Source organism: Excalfactoria chinensis, chromosome 4 (assembly GCF_039878825.1).
Source record: "Excalfactoria chinensis isolate bCotChi1 chromosome 4, bCotChi1.hap2, whole genome shotgun sequence".
Classification (NCBI taxonomy): domain Eukaryota; kingdom Metazoa; phylum Chordata; class Aves; order Galliformes; family Phasianidae; genus Excalfactoria; species Excalfactoria chinensis.
The window spans coordinates 81631604-81641055 of NC_092828.1; the positions used below are offsets into that span (position 1 = coordinate 81631604).

At 50.9% G+C, this 9452-nt stretch overlaps 1 protein-coding gene across 1 annotated transcript; it reads right to left on the reverse strand.

Moving 5' to 3' along the window:
• Positions 1–705: 705 nt before the first annotated feature.
• Positions 706–4808, reverse strand: CYSLTR1 (cysteinyl leukotriene receptor 1). The gene is made up of 2 exons (XM_072335782.1): positions 4747–4808; positions 706–3065 (listed from the first exon to the last, which is right to left on the reverse strand). Exon 2 carries the CDS (start codon positions 3020–3022, stop codon positions 1985–1987), a length of 1038 nt encoding a protein of 345 aa, XP_072191883.1. The 5' UTR covers positions 3023–3065; positions 4747–4808; the 3' UTR covers positions 706–1984.
• Between the last annotated feature and the right edge of the window lie 4644 nt (positions 4809–9452).

The following is a 9452-nucleotide window of genomic DNA, read 5'->3' on the forward strand; positions in this document are numbered from 1 at the left end:
TGAAAAGCCCGAGGACGCTGCCAGCTCGCACCCTGCAGGCTTGGAGCAGCACACGCTGTGCCACTAGCAGCTGGAAGCATGGGGCGAGCTGCTGGGTGCTCAGGGCACAGCCTGAAGTGATGGCACAGCGCCGTGCGATGCTCCCCTTCTTTTTCTGCCCTTACAAACCTCGGTGGCACAGCGCCATGCGGACCCACTGACCCGCCTGTGCTCAGGGATTACTGCAGCGTGCCAAAGCAGCGACTCGTGCGAACGCTTTGGGGCTGCGGTGCTCAGCCGGCACCGTCCCTGCTCAACGGCGACCGCGCTGCACGCAGCTGGGCTGCATCCGTGCAAGAGCAGAGCGCAGCAAGCTGCTTCCCTTGGCCGGGCGGCATCTCACGGCCGGGACGGCATCGTCAGCACAGAGCAGGGGCTGCCCCCAGCGGTGTGTGAGGGGTTTGGCTGCGGAGCATCATCCAAACGAGCGGCGGCTGAAGCGCTCAGTAGGGGACAGTATCGCACCGCGAACGGAGCGAGCGCTGAGCTCCGCACTGCCCCTTCCTACAGCTCTCAGAGCGGTTACCGGGGGAACGAACCCGAAAAAACCCAAAGAACCCATCTGCAGTGGCTTTGAAATAAGGCACAGCGAGCACAAGTTGAGCTTGTAACATTTCCATTTAATTCTGTCTTTTTTTTTTTTTTTTTTTTTTTTTTTTTTTTTTTAACAGCCTTTCCCATTACACAAAACAAAACCCAGTGCTTTTTCTCTCTGCATGTAACATCATTCCTTTCCTTAGAATGACACCAAGTAACCTCTTAAATACTGCTCCACTGCCTTTCATTAGCAACTGCTGGTTTTTGACTACAAGATTCCTGTAGGATTAAGACCATTTCTGTCTGATGCAGTGTCTTTATTTTGGGCACGTCTCCACCAAAGCAGTGCAACACTGATTCATTTACATTGGGTTTAACCACAGGAATGGCTCCTTAGGCCCAGGATCTGGAAGTTTCTCTTTCCAATCTGTGTTTCCATCATCCTGAGCTCAGAATGACATCACCCACATCTCCCTGTCAGCTCTCCAGCTCTCAGTGGCCAGGTCAACCCAGGTCCCTGCAGAGCCTCAGGTTGCAACTTTTCTGCAAGGTGTTAACTTCTGAATAGGACCAGGTGTCCATCACGGTTGGCTATTTTTACAAACTATGTCTACCACTGTATTTTTTCTTAAAACTTAATCAGTACTTCAGGAAGGCCTGATTGTGATCCAGGCTCCAGGCAAACAGAGCTCTTTTAGGCAGATCTCATGAAGAACTGGAGCAACAATCCAGGTCCCACAGCCATCACTTACAAGACCAGCCCCATTGTAATCCATTTCAAATGCATGCTGGGCTACCATAACTTTGAAGGTGCTCTCACAAAGAATGTTTCTTTAGGAATTCAAAATCATAGAATCATAGAATGACCTGGGTTGCAAAGGACCACAACACTCATCCAGTTCCAACCCCCTGCTATGTGCAGGGTCATTAACCACCAGACCAGGCTGCCCAGAGCCTGGCCTTGAATGCCTCCAGGGATGGGGCATCCACAGCCTCCTTGGGCACATCCAGTCCTTACCCCTCTCAGCAGCAGAAAGGCACCACTGTGCCTCCAGAGATGCATCCAGGCTTCACGCTGTGGGCAGTTCCCCTGAAGTTGCTGCTGCTCAGCCCCTGCAGACATGCTGCCCCAGCACCCAGGGCTGCTGCCTGCAGGGTCGGGGAGCGGGATGAGCCCCAATCCAGGATTTCCACATACAGGCACTGATGCTGCGAGCCCCACATGCACACTGCATTTTGAAACTGAAGTCCAAAGCAAAAACATCTGGGAGCGGGGCAGGAATCATCTTGACCTCTGCCATGTAAATAACTTTGTGTCTATTTTGGGATTCAGTGGAGGCTCACATCTCCTGGAAGAGTTTAGAGAACTCCGTTCCCATCTGAGATCCCACGGGAAGGTTGCACCGTGTTACGAAGCAACCACAGGGGCATTCCCATTCTCCTTATGGCTTTCCCCAAAGGGTTCATCGTCTCTCTCTTTCAGGGAGAACTTTTTCCTAAAGGCTTGTGTGATGCTGGAGGAGGAAGCCTTCCTGAAGGTGGTCAGCCTCTTCCGAAAGTTGCCCCCTGAGAAGAAGTAGAGCAATGGGTCAAAGCAGCAGTTGGCTGCAGCCAATGGCAGCGTCACCACCACTGACTTCTGCAGATAGGCCGTATCCTCACAGCTGGAGCGCCGCAGCCGCAGGACATGCAGGTGAACGGTGCGCAGGATGTGGTATGGGGTGAAGCTCACCAGGAAGGTGGCCGTCACGATGATGATCATCCAGATGGCCTTCTTGCGGTTGGCCTGGTTCTTCTTCAAGGAGTTCTTCAGGAGGGTCCTTATGATCATGGTGTAGCAAATGGTAATGATGATAAAGGGGAGAACGAAGCCCAAAAAGAGGGCGATAAAATCCAGGATCATAATTATGTTGGTCTTCTCGTTGTTTTCAGGGGGTTCAAAGCACTTGGTCTTGTTGCCGTGTTGGTAAGTCCCATTCAACAGAAAAGGAGCACTTGTCAGGGTAACAAAAATCCAGATCCCGATGCAGACAAATTTCGCCTTCCTCTCTGTGACCAAATTGATGTTCTGAACTGGAAAAACGATGGCTATGCAGCGGAAGAAGCTCATGGCAGTCATGAAGAAAATGCTGCAGTAGAGGTTGACGTACAAAGCGTAGGAGCTGAGCCTGCATAGGATGTCACTGAAGAACCAGTGCCCTTGGTGGACGTAATAGACCACACGCAGGGGGAGGGTGCACACGCAGAGGAAGTCTGACATGGCCAGGTTGAGCATGTACACTTGGAAGGCCGTCCGCTGCCGGAACGTCCTGATGAGCACAAAGAGCACAACTCCATTGCCAGCAAAGCCCACGATGCTGATCATGGAGTACAGCGTGGAGTACACGCGGTTTCGGAAGTCATCGATGGTGTGTTGGCACAATGAGTCATTGAGGAGTGTGGTCATTGCTGTTTGGGAGGCAGTGGGTGGCTGCAGAGTGATCCCAGGTCTAAGGATGGAAAACTCGGTTATACAGCAGTTACAGTAGAGCTGCTGTATTTCAGCTGTTGTGTTACAGTTATTTAAGCAGCATGTGAAAATAAAACATGATTATTAAATACGAGAAAAACCCATCAATTCTCTTTTATAAGAGAGAACAGCCAGGAAAGGATGTGGTCCTGCAAAGACCAATGCATTAGTGACATGTCAGTAGAACCATCTAGTTCTACTGCTCCTACCCTGGCACCCAGTGCTGTGGGGTCACATCTTCATACATCCCCAATACTGCATCCTTCTTCCACTGCTATACCAGAGAGCTTCAACTCCCTGCAAACTGAGGTAGTTCATCCTTCAAAGGGGTAACGAAAGCAGCCACAGAATGATGGGATTTAAAGTGCTGAGACCTAATCTAGTCCCTAAGAGCCGTGCAGCTCTGCACTCCTGATCCCTGCAGGAGGAAGACCACATCACAGCTTCCAACAGGGGATAAGAAGTGTTCCAACAAGCACTTCTTCACTTAGAGATATAAACAAGTGCTGTGCATAGGAGGTGGAAGGTTGGGCCGTGTGCTGCAAGAATGTTTTGAGATTGCTACCTCCATCAGCTCATGAAAACTCACACAGATAGCATCTGTGTACTCACTGAGGCGTCACATATCAGTTCTTTCTCAGACATGAAGAGCAATACAAGATACTCCAGATTAAGAGGCTGGAGTGATCTTGTTACACATTGCAGGCAGTGAAGGTTGCTACAAAGTAGGAGCAGAAATTGGGGCAATCCAGGCTGTGTGGGGAAGCTGAGCCGCCATGCAGCACTCAGGGAAGGAAGGAGCTCCGCTGGGAAATGCAAAGGAACCCCAGGGGATCCCAGCAGTACCTTTGGGGTCAGACTTCCTTCTGCCTGTGGGGAACCCACAGAAGTTGCTGTTCACAGCAGCTGCCTTTCTGCGGCTGGGGCTGGGCTGGCTGTGATATAACCCGGGGATCTGCCTGGGAGATAAACTGTTCTATGTAATATCTGTGCCACATTTGTGTGCACTTCTTCAGCGGTGCTGAGCACGTGGATTACAAACTTTTACCCCCACTAGGGACTGAATTTCAGTCTTTCTGATGCTATTCTGCAAGTCACTCATGGACAGCGAACAACCACACAAGGTATTTGCCTATAAGACTTCTGGGACCTGCTGCCTATATTTCTAAACGCAGCCTAAAGTAGCTCTGTAACCAGAAGGACAACAGATGGTTACAACAACGATGTGACTGTTAAAGTAGGGGACAGCTCTGCGCCTAGAAATAGAAAAGCAGAACCTCACTTTCCAGCTGAGCTTTTAGCTTAGGTTTGCATCAGGGCATGAAGACGTGAATCCCTTTCTGCCGCTTTGTGCTTACCCAGCAGCAGTTCGCGGGACCGTTTATTTACACACCGCCTAGGAACGCACAGGGCAGACTGAGCTCAGCATCCCAAACGGAGCGTCCCGCGGCCGCGGTGACACACAACGACCATTTCGTTATTGCGAGGAATTACACGGCCAGCAAAGAAGATCGTACCGTCTGCTTCAAGATGAGATGCGAAGCAGCACCGGTCCCTGCAGGGAACGTGGGAACCGCCTCGAAAGGCGACCCTACCCAAACAAACCCTTCTGTAAGCGGGGCGCAACGAATAAACCACCACCGGGACCCCTCCGTGCTTACCTTGCCGAGCCGTGCCGATCCGAGCCGCTCCGAGACACCCGGACCCGCTTCGTCGCCCTTATAGCGGGCAGCCCCCCCCGCCCTCCGCACGGGGAGGGACCGCCCGGCCCCGCTGGGAGCAGCCCTCGTTCCGCGTCTCCGCCACCCCCGTACTGCTGAGCTCCGCTACCGGGGGGCAGAGCTCCCCGCCCCGGGGCAGGCAGAGATGCCCTGAACTGGGATCAACATCACCACCAGAAAGGTGACTTTCTTTCCTCCCATCCCAAGGGACCTCTGGTATTAATGTCACGGTCTAATATTAAGCTTGAGCTCCTCGTGGGGAATGAAGTATTCCCCAGATATTTTTCTCCAGAATTCGGGGTTCACTTCTACAGCTGCAGGCAGGAAAAGGCAGCTGAGCCCATGGAGTCCCATTTCTGCTCTCTGCTTGCAGGACGTGCAGCCCTTCAGATCCTCCTGCTCCCATAGGACCTCTGTGTCTGGCATGGGTGGCACCTGACCCCAGTGTAATGGGGCAGGGAGAGGTGGGGGCGATGGGGGGTAGAGGAGTGCCTGGGAGTGGGACCTGCTGGGTTGCAGACTGTCAGGCAGTGACAGCTGGCTCCAGGGCTTCCCAACACTTTCCTTGGCTCATTAACAGCGAGGAAGGTGCCTGACCTGTCCCAGCTGGGTGCACACATCTTAAATAAATGGTTCTGCATCAAAAGAATGCCACCATGCTGGATGCTGTTGCTTGCTGGGAATGAACCACGAGAAAAGATCAGCAGTAACCTGGACACACAGCCCCACTGCCTTGCGCCCACTGGGCAGAGCCCAGCCCTGCAGCTGAGCTGTGCCAGCCCTTTCTTCCATCTCCCTGCTTACACCTCTGCTACCTGAGAGTTTTCCTGCACATTTACAGCAGGTCTTTGGCTGCTCACAGCTGCATCCCTCTGGGTGCTGAAGCCTCCCACCACGGAGGTCCCAGAACACTCAGAGGTGGGCAACCCACTGTCTGCCACCTCCCACACCACAGTGCCAGTGCTGCAGCTCCTTTTTGCTGTGTGTTTTGGTATTGCTCCATTCTGCCATTCCTTCTGCTTTTTTTTTTTTTTTTTTTTTTTTCTTCCTTTTGCCACTTCTTTTTTACTATTCCTTCTGCTTTTTTACTACTCTGTTTTCTTATTCCTTCTCCTTTTTATTTTTATTCTTTCCCCATTCTTTCTCCTTTTCTTCTCTTCTACTCCACACTCCCAAGAGCAGAGAATTTCCAGCCAAAGGTCAGAGAAAGGTTGGAGGGGAAAGGACTTACCTCCTCTCCTCTGAGCAGCAGGGCTTCAAAGGTGCCCTAGGCAGGACTACAGGGTTGGGCAGGTGTTAGGAGGATGAGGAGAAAAGGAGATAAACTATAAGTTTGGTGGGACAGAAATGGGAGGAAGATGAGGGAGTGGTAGGCAACAGGTTGTTCTAGAGATGACAAGAGGTGAGAAACCTCAGTGTCAAAAAGCACACATGAGAGGAGAGATGGGGGGGAAAGACATAAGATCTTGCACAGTGAGGGTGAGGATGAGAAGAGGAAGGAAAGAACTGTGGAGTGTTTTGGGAGAGGGATGGGGGCCAGGAGGCTGGTTGTGGGATTTGGGGTGAGCTAGGGCAGCTCTCACCCAGCAATTCATTGCCAACATGATGTCAAGTGGTTCCTTACCTCTCCTCCAAAGTCAGCAGACTTTTTGGTCTGCTTTTAGTGGACAGTTGGCTCTGCAAGGAGCCCAATGGCCTCACTCAGCCCTGACTGCCCCCATCCCCAAGCTCTCCTTCCCAGCCCTGTGACAAAGATGCTCAGCTCTCCCCTTCTCGACATAAACATCACATCAATCCAGCACGCTGCTCTGCTTTTCTCTTTACAGATAGAATTTCAAGCAATTTTCCTAAAAGCCTAAAGGGTTTGCAGTCTGTGTGAAAAAGCTCTTCAGCTTCGGAAGCTGCTTTCCCTCTGCTTATTTAAGAAGAAATCAAGAAGGAAGCATTTAGTGATGAAGCAAAAATCTTTTCTGCATGGTGCAGCTTCTTTTCTCTCCTGGGACTCACTAAATTTGGCTGCTTCTCATTGAAACCCCCTGCAAGGAGGGCAGCAAGCTCTGCTCTGCCTGATTTCAATAGGGCAGGCTGGGTCTTGTGGTGATGGAGGAGGATGAGCTGCTGCAGCATCATTCATTGCTGGATACAGCTTCCAGAGAAAAGCATGGCCTGGAAACTGGGCTCATCGCAGACACGTCTGCCCCTTTGGTGAGGGTGAAATAACACTCATGATGAGAGGAGGTGGAGAAGGGTGGGGAAAAGCAGCAGAATGTTTTGGTGTGGGGTAACGAGCAGAGTGCTGGTACACTGACAGCAGAGCGTGGAAGGAGACAAGGAAAAATCTCTTTTAAGCATCGATTTCTGTGTTCTGGCAGCTGAAACCTCAGAGTTATTCCAGAACATGCAACTTCTGCTTTGCAGCCATGCAGGAGCTGCAGATATTTAATTTGTTGTTTGGAGAATAAGGGCAGAGAGATGATGCAAAGCCATCTGGGATGGCAGGATGGCATCAGCACTGTCTCTGCTTAGCAGCTGTTTGCAGTAATGCATCTGCTTGGAGATCCTCAGGGGCTTGAATACATTACCCCGAGTATCAACCACAGAGCAGCATTCAGAGAATCTGTCACCCTTACCATAAGTATTCAGAGCATCCTGTGGCTGCTTCACGCGCACTGATCACCTTTCCCGGGAGGAACAATGGAAGGGGATGGATTTGGGTGGCATCTCTACAGCCATGTCCCCTGCTTGCCTACTTTACCTTGGGGGCTTGGGGCAGGGAGCAGAGATTGCAGGGGATTCTGTCTGGGAGAAGCTGTAGGGACACTCTAACCATCTCCATCCCATCTCGTGCAGAAGAAAAGAATGGAGAGCTGGGGCCGGGACTCCAGATGGTCTCCAGACAAGAAAACTTGCAGGAGCATTTATCAAAGGGAGGAAGCTTGAGACTCCTGTTGACATTATGGGATTGGCTCTACCAGGTGGCAAATGGCTTTGGAATCCTGCACAGGAAAGTTGGAGTATCAGGAGGTGCTGTCCCCACAGAGTCAGCTGCTGCCTCCCCTCCCTGCCTGTGCACATAGCAAGGGCATATCTTTGATCTGCACCTCCATCAACCCACAGCTCACGCGTATCACTCACAATATGAGAAATACAAGCAGCATTCGGTGCCTGTTGGTGAATGGCACGTCCTCATTCAGAAGCAGCAGAGCCTGTTCCTGTCAGCACGTGCCAGGAGCCATGAACTATCACTGATTCCCACTTACCTCAGCAGGTTCCTACTGACACAGGCTGCAAAGCCTACCTGGTTACTTTACTCTCAGACAAAGATCCGTGCTTTGATTTTCCAGCTTTGTTCCCCATCATGAGACATTTCATTTCTCGCTTCTTATATATTGATGTGCAAAGTTAGAGAGACAGAAATCACCTGTTGCTTTTTGTCTCTCTGACCCACAGTACTGATGCAGCACACGAGTCCTCTGATGTTCACTTCACAGTGCAGTGAGCTGTCAGAGCTTTGTGCCTCAGAAAGATGGGAAAACCCACCTCCAGAAAACACAGCCATGTGCAGGAAAGCGTTTCTCACTTCCTGAGCTTCTGCTTTACTTTTCTACTGGAAAACTGTCCCAAAAGCCAGGAGTAGTAAGCTGGGAATGCAGGCTGCCCTTCTCTTCTGGGAAAAAGGCATTGGATAAACATGGTTAAAAATCCATGGATTTTTGGCATTAAGATTAGGGGATGGCTGCACATTTCTTCCAGTCTGAAAGGTGAATTTATGAGCATTGCTACATCTCAGTTTTGGTAATAGAGACACTCTATGTGAAGCAAGAGCTGTGTTTATCTGGTGCTGCTGCTGAGATAAGGTCCCATACTTGAAGACAGGCAGATAACTATCTGTGACACGGTGCATGTCAAGCATGTGGCCATAGCATAGCAAAGGTTGTGCTCCTCCTCTTGTCTCAGGACAGCCCTGCAGCCCCACCAGCTGGCTCTGGCTGCCTCTCACTGGAGGCCTTTCTTAGGAAATACCTATCAGAAACCAACAGTTCTGCCTTTCAGAAGAGCAGCCATTAGAATACAGCTCTCTTTGGGGCAGTACTGGCTTCAGTGGGTCTGCTTGAGGAAACTTAGTGCCACACAGCCTTTAAAAGGCCATTATTTTCTCCCCCAGCTCTTCATCCTGAGAGAAGTGGGTCCCACAGAACAGCCACATACAAAGCCAACCAGGGAGAGTGCTCACAGCCCAGGGCCTGTTGCTGTACACCAGTGCTACTCTGCCCTGCTGCAGGTGCCAGCAAGGAGGGTGATGCTCACTCTGGATGTGGATTCCATCAACACCAAATTGAGTTATGCACTGCTCTTCAATATTAGCATAGCAACAGATGAACACGGTGCTCACAGCTGTGTGGGGGGGGGGCATGGGGCTGCACGATGAGATTTAAGTGAGGAAATTTGAGTCATGAGAAAGATGAGTACAGATAAACAGATATGCAAAGTAATCCGGTTGAAGTCAGCGGGGGAAAACGCTATTAGAAATGTCCCATTCTTTGAGCATTCAGCTGCTCAGAATTTTCTCTTGTTTAAAAAGAAAAACTGAAAGAGGAAAGCCCCACATAGATGGTGACACAGTTCTGGGGGCTGTTGGTTTGGAT

What these genes read in the sequence shown, in the direction of transcription:
- CYSLTR1 (XM_072335782.1), bottom strand. Translation starts at nt 3,022, where the DNA reads ATGACCACACTCCTCAATGACTCATTGTGCCAACACACCATCGATGAC.